This window comes from Nothoprocta perdicaria, unplaced genomic scaffold (genome assembly GCF_003342845.1).
Source record: "Nothoprocta perdicaria isolate Ctin4 unplaced genomic scaffold, notPer1 scaffold_30, whole genome shotgun sequence".
In the NCBI taxonomy this organism is placed as follows: Eukaryota; Metazoa; Chordata; class Aves; order Tinamiformes; family Tinamidae; genus Nothoprocta; species Nothoprocta perdicaria.
In genome coordinates, this window is record NW_020455533.1 from 4,055,263 (window position 1) to 4,076,783 (window position 21,521).

General features: G+C 45.3%; 2 protein-coding genes across 2 annotated transcripts; one reads left to right on the forward strand and one right to left on the reverse strand.

Annotated features, from left to right (window-relative positions):
- Positions 1-973: 973 nt before the first annotated feature.
- Positions 974-2,553, reverse strand: FOXC2 (forkhead box C2). Its single transcript, XM_026042347.1, has one exon. It carries the CDS (start codon positions 2,458-2,460, stop codon positions 997-999), a length of 1,464 nt encoding a protein of 487 aa, XP_025898132.1. The 5' UTR covers positions 2,461-2,553; the 3' UTR covers positions 974-996.
- Positions 2,554-6,443: 3,890 nt separating this feature from the next.
- On the forward strand, positions 6,444-19,498 carry MTHFSD (methenyltetrahydrofolate synthetase domain containing). The gene is made up of 8 exons (XM_026042284.1): positions 6,444-6,468; positions 7,076-7,200; positions 7,686-7,799; positions 8,350-8,463; positions 10,106-10,196; positions 10,507-10,619; positions 10,829-10,954; positions 18,959-19,498. The coding sequence occupies exons 1-8, from the start codon at positions 6,444-6,446 to the stop codon at positions 19,472-19,474; spliced, it is 1,224 nt and encodes a 407-aa protein (XP_025898069.1). The 3' UTR covers positions 19,475-19,498.
- The last annotated feature ends 2,023 nt before the right edge of the window (positions 19,499-21,521 follow it).

Below are 21,521 nucleotides of genomic sequence, written 5' to 3' on the forward strand. Positions count from 1 at the left end.
AAAAAAAAAGACCAAATAACATATATATTTACATACACAGAAGCGCCAGACTTGGAGCAGGAAAAAAAAAACAGCATGGATTTATTTTAAGGTAAGTACAACAATTAAGACCACATAAGACAAAAACGAACTTCGAAGCAGATTAAAGCAAATAGTCCTCAGGAATGGTCAAAGTGAAATCTACTATACAAAACATCACACGTTGTAAATAATAATAAAAAAAAGTATCAGATACTTTGTCTTTTTTTTTTCTTTCAAAAATCCACCAGCAAAAATAAATTATTTCCTCGTCTTGAAAAAAAAAAAGAAACCCTAAAAATGAGAGAAATTCTATTGCATAATTGTACACAGAAGAAAAAACAAAGAGCAAGATGAAGAAGAACAGGAAATCACTTGTCATTAATTTGGAAGTTAGAAATTGTTGGGCGACACAAAAATAATCCAGTGAACTCAACTTTAAATATTATATTAACGGCTCTGAAAATTAGCCTGATTAGAAATCCACACATTTTTTACAGCACAACAGAGAACTTAAAAAATACCCAGGACATATAATTATATATATATATTTATATATTTTTTTTTTCTTTTAAATCGTATAACTGGTCGCTGCGGTATTGGTCCATAACTTATTTTCTGAGACTCCCTATACTTTAGCATATAAAATTTGCCACTTTGCTTAGATAAGACATATATATAGACTTTTTAATTTTTTTWAAGACAGATCCCTTTTTTCAAGTAGAATTTACTTGTACGGAATTTAGAGAGGCCCGAAGCAGGGCTTGGGATCTGCAATCTCTGTGGTTCCCAGGTCCACCGAAAGCTTGTCCAATCTTTCCTTTACGCGGTCGGAAGCGTTTGTTTGCCGTTGCATTTTTTATTTTTTCCTCTTGCTTTTTTAAAAATTAATATTATTATTGTCGTTATTTTGTTTTTTTTTTTTTATTATTTTTTAAATTTTTTGCCAATGGCCCTAGGCGGCGGAGTGGCGGCTACTCAATACTTAGTGCAGTCGTAGGAGTAGGGGGTGGCGTGGCGGTATAGGGAGGGCGCGGACCTATAGGGGAGCTGACAGGCGGAGTTGCTGCTCACCTGGTGGTCGCTGAGCGCGGCGCCCTCCACGCCGAGCCGGTGCGAGGTGAACATGTCGCGCACGTTGGGGAAAGTCTGCTGCTGCGAGCCGAACCCGTGCGCGGGCAGGTGGCTCAGCTCCCCGCCGGCGTTGAGGTACCAGGAGGGCTGCGCGGCCGCGGAGGAGCCGCCGCCGCCGTGCGGGTGCCCGGCGCCCAGGGAGCCCTCCTGCCCCGACGGCAGGTTGAGCGCGCCCAGGGGCGACGGGGCGCCCGTGGGCTGCTCCGCCAGGCCCTCCTCGAGCGCCGCGGCGGGCACGCACATGTGGCCCGCCCGCTCGCCGCTGTACAGGCTCATGGCCCGCATGCTGCAGTGGTAGCTCCCACTAGTGTCCAGGGCCTGGCTGCACGCCTGGCTGTAGCCCGACGGCTGCCCCGGCGGGTAGGCGAGCGCCAGGCCGCCCCCGGGCCGCCCCGACGGCGCGTTCAGCGGGCTCAGCTCGGCGGGCGGCGAAGTCCGCAGGGTCATGATGTTCTCCACGCTGAAGCCCGGCAGCCCGTTGCTGGACGGGTGGTGCTCGGGCAGCGAGCCCTCGGGGGAGGCGGAGGGCGGCGAGGCGGCGCTGCGGGGGCTGTCCCGCAACGCGCCGCCGCTCGCCGGGCTCAGCGTCTCCACCTTGGTGATCACGGGCAGCTCCGGCGACGCCGTCTCGCTCTTGATGACCACCTTCTTCTCCGAGGAAGGCGCCGAAGCAGAGGAGGAGGAGGAAGAGGAGGAGGCTTCCTTGGGGATGTCGGCGCCGGGCAGCCCTGCGGGCTTGGGCTGCTCCTTCAGCAGCCGCTCCCGGGCCTCCTCCTTTTCCTTGGACACGTCCTTCTTCTTGAAGCGCCTCCGGCGGCGCAGGAAGCTGCCGTTCTCGAACATGTTGTAGGAGTCCGGGTCGAGGGTCCAGTAGCTGCCCTTGCCCGGCTTCTTGTCGTCGCGGGGCACCTTCACGAAGCACTCGTTGAGCGAGAGGTTGTGGCGGATGCTGTTCTGCCAGCCCTGCTTGTTCTCGCGGTAGAAGGGGAAGCGGTCCATGATGAACTGGTAAATCCCATTGAGCGTGATCTTCTTGTCGGGGGCGTTCTGGATGGCCATGGTGATRAGGGCGATGTAGCTGTAGGGCGGCTTCACGAGGTCCTTGGGGGCGGTGGGCTGGTGCGGGTGGTAGGGCCCGTAGGAGCGCCCCATGCCCGCCGCGTAGGGCTCGCCGTGGCCCGAGTAGACGCTCATGGGGTTGCCCATGCCCCCGTACGTGCCCGCCGTCCGGTAGTAGTTCTGCTCGCTCAGGTAGGGCACCACTCCCAGAGCGTTGGGGTCCGAAACGGAGTAGCGAGCCTGCATCATGGAGCGGGCTTCCCGCGGCGAGGCGACGGGAGCAGAGGAGGARGAGGAAGAGGAGGAAGAAGAGGAGCGATGGGTGCAGGGCCTGAGCCCCGGCGGGGACCCCTCCGCGGAGCAGAGAGGGAGAGAGCGGCCGAGGAAGAGTCTCAGACCGGAGCTAAATCCCAGCGCGTCCTTCAGCAGCGGCACCGCAGCAGCATCCTTCAGGTCGCCGGGGGCAGCGAGGTCTCCGGCGGGCTCTCCCTCTCTCCTTAGCACTGTGCTTGCTATTATATGGACAGAATAATACGTGTCGCGGCGGTGGCAGCAACTGCGGCGGAAAGGGAGGCGGGAGCGGGAAGGGGGGCTGTTCTCGCAGAAAAAAAAAAAAAGAATTTAAAAGGAGGGGGGTGGGAAAAAAAAAAATCCTTGCGAAAACCCAGTTCTTGTCACAAGGGCCACCCGGAGCCTCGCGGAGCCGGCGCGGAGCGGGCGAGCAGCGCTCGGGGCCGCGGAGAGAAGTTTTCAAAACTCCCCGTGCGCCGCGGAGCTTTTAGCGCCCGCCCGCCCCGCCCCCTGCCCGCGCCGCCCGCCAATGGCGAGGCGCGCCCGGGAGGCGCCCGCCAATGGGAGCGCGGCGGGGCGGGCGGGACGCGGCGGCGCGGCGAGAGCATCACGCGCAGGCACGGGGCGCGCACGCACATATACCCACGTATATGCATTTAAACGGGGGTCGCGGGGCTGAGCGCTTCTCCTCACTGCCAAATAAAATATGAAATAAAATAAAGTAAAATGTAAAAGATTTTTTCCCCGTTCTTCCTTTTCTAAAAAGTTTTCCACAAAAAAAGAAAGGATTTAAAAAAAAAAAATGTGCAGGCTGAGGGGTTTCTGCACACCATTAAAAAGAAAAAGAAAAAAACTTTTAAACACCCTAATTTTCAAGCACATTAAATACACCGGTCTCCCTTTGAATGATCGCGGATATGCGGGTAGTGCGGCAATTTYCCGCGTTGCGCTGTTAAAATCCGCGCTTTCCAGCTAACGGCGGTACGGATCGCGCAGGTATTTTTCTTTCCTTTTTTCCCCCATTTTCCCTCTTAAATATATTTATTTTAAAAGAACTAGCGTCTCGAAACCAGTGCTAGCCYACCGGGTCCTGCCCCTGGCCGCCCGTCCCGAGCTGCGCAGGCAGCGGGAGCTCCGCACCCCGCGCCGGCTCCGCAAACCCGCTGCCCTTCGGAGCGGAGAGGGTTTTTTTCCCGCTACTTTCAGGGGCTTTGCGGAAATTTCTTATTCAAGATAAAGCAGAGAAAATAACAGAGTGAACTTTAGGTGTCTCCTTTTTTATTCTTTTTTTTCCCCCCACTCTCTCTTCGTTCCGGCTATTGAGGCGGATTTTCTCGTGCATGTGAAATCCGCCCCTCTGTCTTTCTCTAATGGTTTCATTAGAGGCAATCAGAGTCGCATAATTAGGGACGCATGCTGGCCAAGTGTAAATGCAGGTATTTGGAAAACTGCTGAGAGCTGCCCTGCGCTGCCGGGGAGAAGTGTGGAGCCCAGCGGCGGAGAAACGACGGGAAGAAGCCACGATTTCCCCCTCCCTGCTCCGGAAAAAAAAAAAAAAAAAAAAAAAAAAAAAAAAAAGAGAGAAAGAAAGAAAGAAGAAAGAAAGAAAAAGGAAAAAAAAATGACAAAGGATATATGTATTTTTATATGGTCATTAAAAAATCGATTCCAGCTCAGAGAGACAAGATAAGTTTGAAATGAATTAACTGTCATTTCGGTAGGATTTGTTCCCACTTCCTCCCCCCAAATCCGGCTCCTCCTGGTCTGATTTCCAAGTAGTGATCTTTTGGTTTCTTGCACTGTAATTCAGCCCTTCCCTCCGTGCAATTTGTGGGGCTTAGCAAAGCTTTAAACAAAGTCTTTTTTTTTTTCTTTCCTTTTTTTTTTTTTTTTTTCTCTCCGAATTCAGTTCGAGCTTTTGCTGCCCGCTCAGAGGACAAGTCCCCGCTTCACTCTCAGTCCGCGCCGCGGGGACGCGCGGAGCGAGGCGCGAGCCGTGGGAACCACGGATTGCCCCTAATTGCCGGCGAATTTCTTCACAGGAAAGAAAACGATTTTATGAGATAATCACATAAATATAAAAAGGAAAGGGGCAGATCCTTTAAAAGATTGTGTCACTTAAAATCATCTGCGAGAGAAAATTGCTTGGGAGGTTTTCACTGGAGGCTGTAAAATTGTTACTTAATTTTCATGGAAATAAATGTAAATGAGGAAAGTTTCGTGGACTGACTAAATGTCTTTCTCTTCTTTATTTTTTCTTTTTTTTTTTTTTTTGTGAAAACAAAGAATAATTTTTGCAAACTCTGCTAGTACGACAAGAAACTTTTTAACAATTCTAGAACKACTTCACCTTTTTTATCTTCGGTTTTCAAATAAACCGCATTTCTCATAAAAAAATAGGGCGTTTTCCTAGCATGAATAAACGCTCTGGATTTCTTAAACAAGATAACATTTATAAAAGCCGGGAATGTGTAAATGCAAAAGCCTGAGGAAAGAAACCCCTGTGGAGATCCTAGGACTGTCCTTTCCCAGGAGCCTGCAACTCTCTTGAGAAATAACTTTTACTAAATCTTACCTCTTCTCAGTTGAAAACTTTACCGAGTTTTTATAGAAAGTCAAGGAGCAGCAAAGATCGCTGCAGATGCGAACTTTATACAGCCTGAATCAGTAAATTCGGAAAAGCCCAAACGTCATCTGCAGGGGGGAAAATCATTAAAAAAAGATAAAACAACCAGCTTCCCAAACGAGAGATCGGGAGCAGAGGAGTTTTTCCAAGCAAATGGGCAGAAGGCGTAGGGGAAATTCTGCCTTGTGCCCGGGACGGGCTTTTCCATCGCCCTTCCTCCTGGGAGCCGATTTCTCCGCGCTCCTCCGGCACGCCCGGACGGGGCGGCCGCGGCCTTGGCCTGCGGTGCTCGGTGCTGCCCGTGGGTCTCGGTGCTGCCCGCGGGGCTCGTTGCGCGGTGCTCGGTGCGCGGTTTTCGCGCTGCCGGTGCCCGCGGCGGGCGCAGCGCTCACCTGCGCGGAGGGCGCAACCGCGCGGCGTGTGCTGCCCCCCAGGGGCGGCCGCGGGGGCTGCACCCAACCGGCACCGGCTCCCCCGGGCTTCGGGACCAGTCCCGCGCGGGCACCGGACACGCGTGGGGAGCCGAGCGGCCCGTTCCGCGCGGGGGCGGCAGCGCGGGCGGCTGCTCCCGCCGAGGCTGCGGGTTTCGGGGTGCCCTGCGTGCCTAAGGGGGGAGAGGAGAGAGAGAGGCAGGCAAGAAAGAGGAAAGAGGGGGGATATAGCAAGAGAGAAAGGAGAAAATGGAGAGAGCAAATAAGCAAATAAGTGGGGAGGAAAAAAAAAAGAAATGAGAATAAAGAGACCAAGTAAGGGAGAGGAAAAAACAGGAGAGAAAGAAAGTGGGAAAAAAGGAAAAAAGGGGAAAGTAAAGAAAGAGGGAAATCAGAAACAGAGAGAAAGAGAAATAAAGAAAGAAAATAAAGAAATTTTAAAAAGAAAGATGAAGAAAGATGAAGAAAGAGATGGAGGGAAGGAAGGAAGGAAGGAAGGAAGGAAGGAAGGAAGGAAGGAAGGAAGGAAGGAAGGAAGGACGGACGGACGGACAAGGGAGCTTGCTCTGGCTTGGCAATGCCAACAGTGGCCCTAGTCCACCACTTCTTTCTAGGCCTCTTTGCTAACTTAGGCAACTCCTTAGGCAGGAGCTACCTTCTGCCTCCTGGGTCCTTTTCTAACCTTTGCAAGACAGATTTATTTTATTTTATTTTATTTTATTTTATTTTATTTTATTTTATTTTATTTTATTTTATTTTATTTTATTTTATTTTATCTTAGTGGCTCTTAGCAGTGATTCCAACACCGGGAATGGAATAACCACGTTTACAAGTGATATTGGTGGCCTCATCCACTTCCCTATAAATAGACACTTTCCACTGACATGGACACAGCCAGAACTGAAGGATGTAATGGAGGAGACCCTGGAAAAGCGACTTGGAGCAAACAGGGGGTCCAGACCCATGCAACCAGAGCAGGAAATTTGCAACCCTGAGGKGCAAGCTGGGCCTTGCTTGGAAGCCAGCCTTGCATGGGGGCTGAAGGGAGAGTCTGGGCGSACGGGAACCCCCTGAAGCTCCTAATGCATTAATTGCACCCTCATTCTCTTAATAACCATTAATAACTCGGTCCTTTATGCAAGGAGAGGCTCCTCCTTCACAGAACTCGCTTTGACTTTGTGGCTTTTTTGAGCTCTGCAGGCCACCGTCGCGGTAAGCCGGGAGGGGGAGTGGCCCGACGCCGTGGCTCCTCCCACCGCATGGGTGCACATGGAGGGGGCCGCGGGGCTGCGCGCGGGTGCGCGGGGCGGGGAGGGGGCGCGCCGCAGGGGCGTGGCCTCGGGGGCGCGACCGTTGGGGGCGTGGCCTCAGGGGGCGCGACCTCAGGGGGCGCGACCGTTGGGGGCGTGGCTTCTGTGGGAGCGACCGTTGGGCTGAAGGGGAAAGCGGCGGGGGGGGAGAAATGGCGTCTGTGGTGGCGTCGTCGCTGTTTTGTGCCCTTTTCGGTGGCCCTGAGCGCGTGTCCGCCCGCCCGCAGGTGCCTCCAAGCAGGAYGTCCGGCAGCGGGTGTGGGACCACCTCGAGGCCAGCGGGCTGGCCGCCTTCCCGCGGCCCGTGCACGGCCGCATCCCCAACTTCCAGGTACGGGCAGGGCACGGGGGAACAGCGGCGGCCGTGACACTCTCGTAGCCTTTTGCTTATAGCAATCTATACGCATTCACCGTCTTGAAAGGGAAACCCGCCTCCAGCGCTGTGTCAGGTGCAAGGGAGGTAGAAATTCATGGACGTGTGTGTATTTCCCTGCTCTTTTTCTGAGCCCTGCTCAGGCAGTGGTGAGTGATATATGAGAGTTGACCATAGAAAACACGCCCAAATGAGCAATGTGCCCCTTGCAGTTAAAATGTGAGAAATCAGCCTCCATGCCTGATGACACAGGTTTGAACTCCTTGCTGATGTGCTGTCTTGTGGAAACAGGGTGCCTCCCATGCTGCGACAAGGCTGCTGGGTATGCAGGAATTTGGAGCTGCCCAAACCATAAAAATAAACCCTGACGCTCCCCAGAAGAATGCCCGCTTTCTAACCTTGGAAGTAAGTGAACGTGTTTGCTCATGTCTTTCTTTGTGCAGGGGTCTCACCAGGCTTGTTGCTCTATCAGAGAGCTGGATGCGTTCCACAAAGCGAATGAGATCAAAGTGGATCCTGACAAGCCCCTCGAGGGTGTTCGCCTGGCTGCGCTGCAGGTAACGAGCACCCTTGCACCCCCGAGGAGCACCAGAGCCAGAGTGCAGTTTACACCATCTTCTCGAGCATCTCTCCTGTGAGAGCTTTCCTGGTTCTAAGCCTCGTGAGACTGCTTGTGTGAGGGCGTCTGCCCTTTTGGTAAATGGAAAAGGTGTGCGTAGGCTTTTTGTGAATTAATATGTTTATTTGGAACAAAACTGTGTTCTTATTCCAAGAAATATATGTAGTAGCCYTGCTTCATACTGTCTTATCATTGAATGACTGTGTGACAGACCTGATTCACAGCAATGAGCGTTTGTTAGCTTGTTATTAGGAGAAATTAGTTTGTGTATCATGCTCTTTGATATATCTTGTCATGTGTTTCCTCAAGTTTTACTACACTGAGAGAATTCATCTCCAAGAACTACACAAACAGCATGAATTAATCTATAGCAAATAAGGAAGTTGACTACACGGGACAATAAACTTTTTTTTCCTGGTATATCAATTGTAAGATGATTCCACTATTTGTAATGTGAAATTTTTAAAAAAGCCTCTTTTGCTCCTCAGGCAAGGAAGACGCTGTTGGTTCCAACACCACGTTTGAGAACTGGGCTGTTTAATAGAATTGTTCCACCTCCAGGTGCGACTAAGGAGATGCTACGGATATGTGCTACATCTCAAGTAGGAATCAAAAATAGGGGTGGTCTGAGTTAATATGTAGAAGAGTGGTGRATTACAGCAGTCTAAGTAGACATTGAAATATGAAATTCTGTTCTGCTTTTAGGTTATTCCCATTTTGTTTATGTATCCACCACAAATATTTTTGTTAATACTTAAAAATTTACACAACTATTTTCACCATTATTTTCTTTACTAGTACAGCAGTATCTATGGGACATTATGAGCCACTTTAAAAGATGGCCCTAATCTTTAAACTTGTAGTAAATATTATTTATTCTGCATTTTGAGCTGATGAATTCTAGAAGGAAAATATTTTAGCATGTATAGTTTTTGCTTAAGCTGATTGATAAAATATAAGGTGTACTGTAAAGACAAGATCAGTTCTTTAGAATCCTAAGTGTAAAGAAACGTTAGTTCTCTCATTGGCTTCAATTGGGGTGCCCCTAAGAGTTTTCTTTCAAAATGTGGTATATTGCTGCCCTCTACTGTTAAAATGTCATACTATCCAGCTAGACTCCTTTGGGAACTGATTCTATTCTGTGTTATTTTACGCACATCTTCCTTTTGATGTAAGAATATAACTTATATGAAATGAATAGAGCAGCTATATTGGTTTTATTCCTTGGTTTATCTCCAGCTAAAAGCAGTGAAGTTCCTGCAGTAATCCCATATTCAGTCAAGGATTGTAAACGGATGGTAATTGCTAGTGAGTTTCTTGAGTTTCTTTCTTAGAAGTTCTATTAAAGTCATTAACTAATTAAGCTTTTCAGGGTTGAAAAGCACTTTTGAAAGAGACCTTTCTTTTGACATGCTTCAGGCCTCATATCTCTTCTGTGATCTTTCACCATGTGTCTGTTTCTCCTGCAAACAGGCGTTCTAATGAATAAATGCTATTAGCAAATGGTGTTTACAAAGTGTTGTACAAACAATTCTTACCATGTTGCTGTGAAGTGGGCAGTGAGTGCTGTTCCTGATAAAGCGAGTCAGCCACAAAATTATTTATCTCTTTGCTTTTGAGCTTTAAACTGAAAATATTTGGGGTTTTAATATGAAGATTAGTTTAGGAAAAGGTTGTGTCGGTGTTAAGGTGAATTATGTCACCTGTATCCCTGTATTAAAAGTCCTGACATATAAAACTTAAGATTTTTTTACATATATATATATATATATATATATTATATATATATATAGTTAGGCTGCAGCTTTTCTTTTTTTCTAAATTGAGCTTCATTATCGGTATGTAAGAATTAACTTTAGAATTTGTATCACTCAAATTCCTTAGTGTGTGAAATAGCTCTTATAGCTATCACCCAGTTGATAGCAGTATTGGGGTAAAAAGTTTTGTTTGCCATCATTTTCAAAACGCCCCAACCTGGGGCTTTGAAATCTCTTTTTATAACCTTAATAAAGTCATCTTGCTCACAAGGTGTCCACCTGCCATAGCACTCTCCAAAGTGTGCCAAAATTTTCATGACTGTAGCAGAAAATGTCTCTTCCTCTAAAGAATAACTTTTCAGAAATGTATAATTTTGACTATGCATGAAAGGAACACCTTAAAACTTATTTATCAGACTATTCTTGTTTTCTGTCTCATAGTTTGAAGATTCCATTCTGCAATCCTAAAATTCTGCTTTTGTTGCAGGGTGTAAAAGACTTCAGTGTACCTATAGGTCTTGATGGGAAAGCACGAGTGGACTTGGTGGTTGTAGGATCAGTGGCCGTCTCTGAAAAAGGTACAATGAAGCTTCTCAGAAGGAGGGTTACTTAAATTTTAGCAGGTCGCATATTCCTTTCAGCAGCTCGGGACATCTCTGTGGAACTGGACTGTTATCTTGAGTTCAATCTCTTCTATGTGATAAGTTATTGCTCTCAAAACAGCCAGGGAGGATTAGTGCCTGCTTCCCAGCAATGTCACCAAGAACTGGGCAGATAGCAGTGTGGTTTAGAGCCAGCAGACTTTAATTTAGGCACATGCTTTTGACAGTAACCATCTTCTACACTCGGCTGTTTTATGTTTACTATCACTGTTCTCTTTTGGTTTAGGCTGGAGAATTGGAAAAGGTGAAGGTTATGCAGATATGGAGTATGCAATGATGGTGTCGATGGGTGCAGTCCAGAAGGATACACCTGTAATTACTATTGTGCATGATTGCCAGGTAAGGTGTTCAAAATATTCATTCTCAACAGTTCAAGAATCAGAATGGTGTGCTATGTCATCTGAAGAAGAAACTTGATTGATCTGCCATAACATCTTTGTTKCCACTCTCAGTGAGAGATTTTGATACATTGCAAGGCATCAGGAGTGATGCACAAATTTAGAGAATTTGTTTTTTTAACTACTTACCATATTCCTTGTTCTTTGTAGGTTGTTGACTTTGCAGAAGAGCTTCTTGATGACCATGACTTAACAGTGGATTATATCCTCACTCCGACAAGARCTATCAAGACTAACTGCAAACGATTGAAACCACAGGGAATAATGTGGCATAAGGCAAGTTACTCTGCTACAGGTGACTTATCGACTGAACGTTGATACCCATAAGTACTTATTCTTTCTTCAGTCATTCTGTAGGGAAAATTGGAAATAAAAATATTTGCCTAGTGTTAGAAACATTTGAAAAAGGAACGAATGTGTTTGACATGAAACTGAGAATCATAGAAACATGTTCAGCTGTTTGCAACTGGTAATAGTGAATAGGAAAATTATGGGGTTTTGAAGCTGAGGTTGCTGTATTGAAGAGATTATAGGGTAAGACTCCCAGAAAACATCATATGTGGATATTTAAGGTAGAGGTAGGTTTTTTTGTATTCCTTTGCAGTATAAAAATCTATAGAAGCTGAGCAGCTGCCTTACYTTGTGTCTTATTCCTGAATGCTGAATAAAATTGTTTTTCTTCATTTTTTTTGAAGATACTGTCACAGAGAGAATTTTATGGCATTAGACAGGGTGGAATGGGGGAATATGTGCTCTTTTGTTTCTGTAAGAAAAGCGTGGCCTGGTGGCTGCTCCATTGCTCTATACAGAGTGAGCATATGAGATTGGTTTTCAAATGATGCATTTGTGGCCTTTACCAGAAATTCATTCTGGGAAAACTTTTCATTTGTCATTAGATTTTCATTCCTAAAAATCATTTGGTTAAGGAGCAGATGCAATCCAACATGACTGGGTAATAGTTTGAACCTTAAAATAAGGAATAATGTCCTTTTGTCTTTTGCAAAAAACCACGAGGGAGGTATTAGTGAATCCTTCTAGGGAATTTGGGAGTTAGTTGGCAAGTGCTTAACAAAGAGTAAAAAGTTAAATTTGTTAAGGTGATGTATCTACAACAAACAATTCTAGCTAGTACTATTTTTATTCTGGTGATGGGAGAGCATGTTACCCTGACTGTGGTTGAGGATTTGAGGTTAAAAAATCTCTGTCTGTGTTGGTACATTTTTTCCATTGAATTACTTTTTTGAGAATATTATTGAAAGCAATTGTTTTGAGCGCTTACCCTTCTTGCCCCATGCATCTTGCCAACATACTTCTGATCACACTTTGTGTCAGAATTTGGTCCCAGTGATTGGCTTTGCTAACACTTTTTTTTTTTCCTTTTCTTTCACTTCTGCTACCCTTTGCTAGCTCCTTTTTTCAAAGGTCTGAGGAACACAGTCTCTTGCAGGATCCTTTAATCTTTGTGTAATTTATGCCACTCTTGAAAAGTTGGTCAATCCCTAAGCAATGTGTTACACTTCCTATTACCTTGGCACTTCTGTGCTCTCCAGAGAAAAATTAAATTTCAGTTATGRTATATGCTTCCTAAGCCTGTGAAATATTTTCTATAACTTTGTGCTTCTATATAAAGGTTGAGGAGATGTTTGAAGGAGAAGTTGAATCATACTTAMGGCTTGAGACACTTAATTTTAAAATTTGCATGCCATTATGAATCTATTTTTTTCTATAGTGATCTCTACATTTCTGGGCATTGTCTGAAAAATACAGCTCTTGGCGGGAGCGGAGTATGTTACGTGATTGAGCCTTTATTTAAACGTTTAAATGCTGATTTAACATCTGAAAACTAGAGCATCCAGCTTTTGGCTATTCTCCAGGCCATGATGCGATTAGGTAGGAACATGGAGAACTACTCTTTGGAGTTGGGATAATCCTTACGTTTCCATTGTTTTGGAACAAGAAGTGAGTATCTTGTAAACACGAAGAAGGAAGGAACTTGTGTTTTTTCTTTCACAGGGAACTGAGCAACTTGTGAGTTTGTTTGGTTTGTGGTTGTGGAAGTAATTGTGACCAACTACTGCATGGAGTATCTTGACGGTGGGAGGTCTAGTTAATAGCCAAGGTGTTTAAAAATGCAGGATTGGAGTCTTACTATTTGAGTGTTTATCTGTAGGCTTTTCTTTTCTTTTTTCTTTTCTTTCTTTTTTTTTTCTTTTTGTCTTTCAAATCCAGGCTTTGCTATTACATTCCTGTACCTCTGGGTAAAARTTAAATGAACCAAGAGGCAGAGAGTAAATAAGTACCTTCCTTCTGAATAAGGTGTTTTGTCAACAAAAAAAGTAGCTTAACTGTATTGTTAAGACGTGTGATGCGTAAAACACGTTGCAGTAAAGTTCATCGGGAGGAACATGACTGGATTAAGCAAGACAATGGTTTAAGGGCTTAAATTAAAGAAGTTTGTAAATACGGGATTACTGCTAAGCATTGTTCTAAGGGATGTGCTTTCTGTGAAACTGTTAGGACAAATAGCCAGCTATACACGTGTTCTGTTCAGCTCACAGGTCAACAGATACATAGGCAGCAAACAAAGTGTAAATCTTCAGGTTAAGTTTCCGTGCTCAGAGGGGCACTGTATTTTCTTGGAGTATTTTCGTTTGTTACATAGATAGGAAGCTGCCTGTCAGATACAGAGATAAGTGTAAATAGGTGTTTCTCTGACACCAACAGATTTACAGCTCTTGGAGTAAGTGGTATGATTTGCCCTCAGCTGCTTCCTTCCAGGTCTCCCCAGCACTAAATTTCCAGCTGAGTTATTTCTTGTTTCTTGCTGTTAAGATAGCGGGTTGGGGTTTTTTGTGTGTTTTGTTTTTTCCTAAACAGGAAGATATGAATTGTATGCTGTGATTTTTAGCACAGAAAAACTATTTCTAAGAAAAGCTGGCTTCCGAGTAATATAGCTATTTTATCAAATGCAATATTACTGATGTCAAGGAAGCATTATCAAAGTCAGTGCCAGATGCTCTAGAAATACTCTAAATATGAAGGTAACACTGGAGTGTGTGKGGGGGGGAAGCTTTTTTGAACTGAGTTCAGGGTTTCAAAAACCAGTAAGTGCTGTAGGAGGAGAGCAAAAGCTGCTMAGAACTGAGTGTGCTGGAAAACTTGGCTAATTTATCTGGATACCAATGGAGAATTATTTGGCTTCATCTCCCTTGAAAATCCATCCCATTGTTTCTGGGAACTCTAAATTCATGAAATGGCTTACTTTCTCATGTATTATTTTGTATGGGTAGCCGTGATCTTTATCTGTGATGCCGTCTATTATGTTTGTCACAATTACAAATTTATTTTGTGCTATACTTATTTTAAATTGAAACTCTGCAGACCAATTAAAATATTTGGGGTCATGAAAATGGAAATGAGATTAGCTTGTGGAAAAAATAACTAAAACCTAGCAAGCGTTTCCTTCTCTGTTTCTTTTTTTTTTCTTTTTTTATTCTGACAATTTAGTAGAAGCAGGAGAAGACTTTTTTTTTTCTCCTCCTCCAAATGAAATCCCTGACTGTAATGCTGAAAGGGTTTAATACCTGGTGGTAGAGTCGATATCTGACAACCAGCAGCTTTTGATTCAGTGCTAATGTTGTTTCAGTGTTTAAAAAAAAATCACACACGCGAGCTGGCAAAGTCTCCCGTAGGCCTGCAGCTTGGCCGTAAGAAGAAAACTATTGTCAGTTTAGCCAAGGCTTTTTTTGGAGGGATGGCATGAGCTGGGAGTGCTTCCATGCATGGTTAAACATCTCAACACCTTTGCAAATCCGGCCCTTGTCACAGAGCTCATGGAGACRGTTTTTGCTGATGGATTCCAAATGTGGGTTGCATGAGTTGCCCTCTCCTGAGGGACAGCAGCGGACTTCAGGGGCTGCCAGCTCCCAGAAATATGCCCTGGATTGCCTGCACATATTTGGACATTTTGTGCGAATGAATGATAAAATGTGCGACTGCACTGGCCCGTCCTGGCTGTCTTGGCTTTTGTCTGTGCCACCACTTTAAACCCATGTGAACTCGGTACTCATTGAAACAAGCAGCTAATGAAGGAGATGGCTCAAGAATGGGCTCTGTTCTGGAGGCCTTTTAAGGACCACAGGGTCATGTGTGCTCCAGGGTGGCCAAGGACGCATCATTCCAACCCTTTCAGCTTACTGGCCTCAGGACTCGAAAGGGATCTGCTCTGCTAGAGTCTGCTAGGTCTCCTTCTCAACACTGCAGAGGGTTGAACCACATTTCTGTATGCTCATTTGGGCACAAGGATCAATAGCTTCATGAAGCAGAATTTAACAGCGGATCTAGCGTGCTCTCCATTCTCTAGCTGTCCTCCCTGCATCTGCCGCCCATCAAAACTGCACCGCCTTCACTGCCAGGGAAATCAAAGTGCTGTTTGGCTTGGCCTGCACTGTATCAGGGGTCAGCATTACTCATTCTGTCAGAGGACAAACACATCCTTCATTTTCCCCAGAAAAATATTGAAAGTGGCTATGTTCACTGTTCTGGAATAACAGAGGTTGAGGAGAGCTCTTGAGGTTCCAGCAGAGATGCTGCAGAAGTCTGCCTGCCTCTGTGTGGTTTTGGGATCAAATCAGGTGTCATAAGAGTAGATGCTCAGGGTTAAGTGCTAGAAGATTTGTATTGGCACTCAGCAACCCAAACTTTGTTTTCTTCAGATTTCTGTCACCAAGGGGCCACGTTTCCTTTCTCAGCTCCTTTCCCATAGCTTGGGAATTGTGTGCCAGAAGAATTCATCTACCCTGCTGTCCTCTTTCCCTAAGGCTCTCCCAGCTATGGCAGGGAATAGGCAGGATTGTTAAATGATTAATTGCCTTTGGGGGAGTTATTTTTAACCTGAATCATTTCAGTTACTGAGTTAGAGCGCAGATCCACGAGCGCTTTTGCGTTGGCCAACCCCTGGGGGCTGAAATATGGAACTGGCCTGGTAATTGATGGGCAAAGGATAATAGGAAATTCCTCAGCTGGCTTCACTGCCAAAGCCAATCACTTAACTACATCCCAGCACTCAAAACAAAGTTTACAAACATCAATAAATGGTTTGGCCTAATCCTATGGGAGTGAAAGGAGCAAGGGGAGAAGCTTCAGACACTGGGGCTGCCCAGGTCTGGGCAAAACCCGTGCTAGATCCCCAGTCCCTTAGGTCCTGGCTTAGCTTGAGTCACTAGGCAGGGCTGGGGAGGAGTGACCGGCCGGCACAAGACCAAGAAACGTGCAGCTTGTTTGAAAGAGGGGAGGAATATCTTTGGATGCTCTCCACTTGGAAATAAATCATTGCAATCCTCTACAGCTCACAAGACAAAAGAAACTTTTTGCATGATTGTAATTAGCAACACATTGTGCTACCACAGAAGAGTTCTTTTGTCCGGTGTTTTGCAACTGAGCAGAGCAAGCTTTTCCTCCTCCTGTGCCACCCTCTGGCCCTTTTGTCTCCCGCCCCTGTGCCCCCCAAAAAAGTGGTGAATTGTTTCATTGAATCCCTGCTTTGAAATTCCAAGCTGGTTCTGCCTTTCCATTGTATAAAAACTGGGGGGAAAAGATAAAGCAGAGAAGGGCTTGAAGGCTTTGACCCAGCTGAAAGTTTGCTCTAGACCCCAGTGAAAAGAGCCTTTAAGGCAAATCCTCTGTCTCTTTTTCTGTCAGAAAAATTTCTGTTGACAGTGTCGGAACTCGTCTCATATAGTGGTGTGTTTGTTGTTGTTGCTGTTGTTTTTTCAGGATGTTTTCCATTACAAACAAATATGAGTTTCAAATCTATTGACTTTGTTTCTTTGATATTGCACTTAGTAGGATCTGTACGCAGGGATGGATTTAGGGTGACAATAAGTTCATCTTGTGGTCTTGTTTAACAAGCAGAACTTTAGCTCATAGGCCCTATGGATACACATATATTATTAACTTCCAGAGTTTGTATGGAGCCTGGAACAGTAGCTCCAAGAGCTCTATTGATTTAATGCCCGAAACTGCTGGTCACCTCAATGAGAGGCCACCCTGAAGCCTGGCCAGCTGAAATGTCCTTTCAAGAGCACACTGGCCCCTTGCCTGCCTGCAGCATCTCCTTGATTTTCTCTTGAAGGACTGGAGTTTGACCAGCCTCTCATGCTCTTCTCATTCATTCCTCACTGTACAGGATGATGAGGCCTTGCCCTGGGTAGCGTTGATCYTTCCAAATAAACACCCTGTCTGTGTGTCAGGAATGGAGTTTAATTTGGGGCTGAAGGGAACTACGCATATACTTTGTAATAGGCTGAGGTTGTGTTTTGAACTCAGGAGTGATTAGTTGCAGGAGAATAGAAATATGTTTTTCCTGTTTGGTTTGATTAGCATAGACCTTACATTTCACATAGCAATTTGACAGAGGACAACAAATGTTTCTAGTCGATGGCCAGTAAAAACAAATTAAGATGGTTTCAGCCATTGGTTTGATGTCACCCAGAGAAGGGGAGTTTGCTGTCCAAAGTAGCAGTATAAACTCTTGGCTGAGAAAAACAAATCAGTCTGAGGTTCTGTGGAGCAGTAACTCTTCAAAACTGAGAATGGGCTGTACGTCTCAGAGTGCCAAGCCTCCCGGAGGCCTACGAGAAGTCCTTACCTCTCTGTTCTGGCCATCAGATAGGTTGGTTTTGTATAGAAATTCTTCTCAAGTATAAAGTCTGCTTGTTTAAAGGGTCTAATCCCCCCTAAAAATAGTACCTTCAGATACAGGCMAAATAGTGGCAGGTTCTGCCCATGCTGGTGAGCTCTATTCCTTGTTGGATCTTACATTAACAAGATGGAGGTAGACCAGACTTGATGTAAACATATATTTTTATTTAGGTTCAACCTAAAATCTCCTTTGTTTGCTGCTCTGAAGAGGAGTCCTGGGAACCTTTAGGAAACTTCTTTTCCCTGGCTTTCTTTTTAGCTCAGTCTAACATTCCCTGCACCCTCTTTTCCATTTGACTCCAATCGCTTTCAAAAGTGGGCTCCTTTCCCTGAAGATGATTAAATTGTACACGCTGTGTGGTGCAACTAGATCCAAATTTCCCCCMTATGTGATTATAAACCAAGGAGTTCGGAGGGTCTGAGAAGAGGCAGATCTGACCTGCGATGTGCAGACATGCTAGGCAGGGTCAGCTTGTGCAGTCCGGTACAGCCTGCTGAGAGCCGTGGCTTGAAGTTTGGGTGCATCCCCCATTAGAGAGGGCTGCTCACACTGTGTGGCCCATTAACTTGCTCCCTGCAAGCATGGGCATCTCTTCCCTGCACTCTGTCTTGCTCCCTAAATTTAAGAATTGGGCCCAGTGTTGATGGATGTTCTGCTTGTCCAGCAGCCAAGTCTAAGTTATTCCTCCTTCCAAGTGCAGTCTGCAAGCCAAGAGCTAGACCACATTAGCTGGAGAACCATTGAGTTTCCTGCCAGTCTCTGAGTGCAGCCTGGGGCATCTCATGCCTCAGATGGATAGGGTTCAGCTGCTGAGAGGAAGAACCCTTGCAGAAAAGCTGCTTGTGAACCAGGGCAAGCGGAGGGGCAGGAGGTTTCCAGTGTCAGGACACTCTTCCCCTCCGTGATCCTACGCAGGAGCCCGACGCGGGCTCGGATGAGCGACCATGGGTGCCGCACGAGGTCAGCGGTGAGAGGGGCGGCTGCAGCGACGTGCCACGAGCGGCGAACGTGCTTCCAGCTGGGCCCACACTCGGAGGAGCCCGCTGGAAGGCACGCTCCCCAGCTGCACAGCCGCCCCTCCGTCCCTCCCCGGGACCCAGCCCACGGGATATCCTGTTTAGAGGGGGAAGAAAGCAAGGAGGTCTGCAGAAAGAAAGTGCCTCGTGGTTTCATGAATGGGAGGCAGGCGAGATTTGGCCAGGGTGGCAGCGCAGACTGTCACTCAAAGACAATGTTAATGGCTAACAATAAGAAAGCAGAGCTGAAGGCTCCCTGATAAATTAATGGCAAAATCTAATAACTCCAAGTTTGGATTTGATTTCCCTGCTGGATCTACATTGTGTAGTTTGCATAAAGAGTAACTAATGTTTACTTATTGTCCTACAGTGTATATTTAGGGAGCAATGTCAGAATAAGGCCAGCAATTAGTAACATTTTGAATGGTCTGGCACTCGGAATGGCAGCAGTATAATGAGACTGCCCTGTTTTATGGCAAAAACTACTGCTGATGGTCTTTTCCTTTTTCTGGAAGGAGAGAGAACTCATTTTTAATTTCCTTTTTTTTTTTTTTTTTTAAGGTCAGCTATGAGATGCTTCGAAAAATCCCTATCCTAAAGAGCCTGCGATACAGAGAGAAGCGGGCAGGCAAAGACGTTACCCTCAAGGATGAACATCCAGCCTTTGCAAACCCTGCTAAACCAACAACGTTAAATGAGAAGGCAATGGCTGAAAATACAAGACCGCAGGCTGCAACGGGCTCAGCTCAAACAGGACAACAACATGTTGAAACCAATTCTTTAAGTCCCAGATTAGAGGAATCTGGCACCCTTACTACTGTGTACGTGGGGAATATACCTGCTAGTACAAGAGTGAGCGAGCTGAAATCTGCTTTAAGGGAATTCCATGCGACTCCTTTACGATTGAATTGGCAAGGAGCACAGCACAGGGCTTTTCTCGATTACAAGGATAAAGCCACAGCGGCGAGTGCTGTATCCTCTTTGCAAGGCTTGAGCCTCGGGGGCAAAACACTGCGAGTTGAGCTGGCCAAGAACCAGAGAAATAAAGGACAAGCAGAAATCAATAGTCAGAAATGAATATGAATAGAGGGAAAAATAGGCGGATRTTCATTCTTTCGGGAGAAGCCAACCTAAGTTTTCAAGGATATTAGTATATCCTCTGGTTTCCACAGGCTGAACAGCAGAATGCAAAGCCAACTGTTCAAAAAAATGAGGCCTCGATATCACAGCTGACTTGTGATGACACAGGGCACACGTCTCTAGAAACGCTTACCCACAAAGTACCCACACTTTGTGCTTTCGTTTTGCACTGGTGTGGGGTTGCTCTGCGTTCTGTGCTAAGCCTGGGTCAAAAACAAGCCCTTTGGCACCTGTGTGCAAGCGCATGTAGTAGCAGCTRCAGAGTGCACATGCAGATTTCTACCTTTAAAAAGTTAGCAGCTGATAATGTGTTTCAAGGATACAGTTTTGCTTACGAAGAAATGAGTTTTGCCTGTAGAAGTTTTTTTTTGGGGGGGGGTTCTGTTCTTTTGTTTGTTTTTATAACATAAAAATGAGGCAAGGGTTTTTTGTGCCCTTGAAGCAGTCTGAAATATTGTCTCTGGAGGGCTCAACCATGGAGTTCAGGTAACAGCTATGAACAAAAGAGCATAGACCCTTATCTTAAGGTAAGACCTTTACCTAAGGAATTCTTACCTTAATTCAACCCTCTCTAAACCTCACGCATCTTATTTCAGTCTGGGAGATAAAGCAAATACCAATTTTATTCCCTGACTTTAAGTGCCTCTGTCATGGATGGATAGAATAATAAGCTTTTCCTGATTATTGTCTTTTATAATTAAGTGCAACTCCATTGCCTTCCTGAAATTACATTAATATAAAATTGTAGCAGAGACTAAAAGGAGGCAGATTGGGGTCAAAACTAGTCAGGTACCAAGTTATTTTAAAAGTTATTTGCTGGAGAGCGTAGCAAAGCTTGTTCCTGTTCTGTCTTTTCTGACCACCAGTGTGGTCTTTCTGCACCCAAAGCATCAGAGAGTGGTGAGTGTTACRGAGAGAGCAACACTGGAAAGTTCTCTTTATAGGGAGACACTAACTTTAACAGTAAGACTTGCACACACATGATTATTCACTTAATGAATAAAGCAGAATGATGATTTATTTGGTATGGATTTTATTATATTTTTTTCTTCATTTCCTTATTCTTGAAAAACAAGTTGAATTTTGGCTGAACCATCCTTTCTAAACAGAAGCACTTTTGCCATCGATGCTGGGCACATAGTCAAAATAAGCATCTAAATGGATTTTTCTAAGTATGAGTTGGAAACATTTTTTTTAGTCRGAGGGTACTGTTAAGTATATTTTAAGCACGTTATTATGCCTCAAGGGTCAGACAGGGGTACAGTATTAAATAAAATGTTCTCAGCGTTATCGTGTGCTCTGGGCAGAGCAGCTCAAGGGAAGCTTTGCTTCAGCTTCTTGTAAGGTCAACAAAGAAGGGCCTTCTCAAGAAACGCTGCTCTGTTCTCAGATGCTCTGTTTTCTTCCAGCTCAAAATTATTTTCAGTAGCACTTAGTCTGTATTCAWACATAAGCACTGCAGAGTCCTCTGTCTTGTTTCAGCAGTTGAGCACTTCAGGGGTAAGAGTTGGGTTGTGTTACTGCTTGAACAGACTCGTTACATCATAAGCTTAAAAAGCAGAGGAAAAAAAAAAATCAGACATCACCCCTTCCTCCTGTAAATGACTGCAAATAAAGTGATTATCTGTTATTCTGTTTGACTCTTATAGTACTGCTTGCTTTGGGGAAAGTGCTCAAGTGTGACCTTAGCACTTAAAAATTAGTTTTTTTGCCAATGAAAACTTGCATCATCTGAAACTTACTTCCCTGTTGTATTACAGATGGAACTAGCCTGCTCTGTTCAAATTTGCAGGAATTCCTTACKCTCCCTTATTTCCTCTCAATGTCTGAAGTTTCAATCCAGATAAGAGTAACTACTGTTGATCACAGGGGAGAAGAATGGTTTTGTGTTTTTGATGGAGGAAGAACTAATGAAAAGAACATACATGAAAATACTCTAGCAATTTTTTTTTTCATGTTAATTCAGGTACTGTAGCAAGTCTGG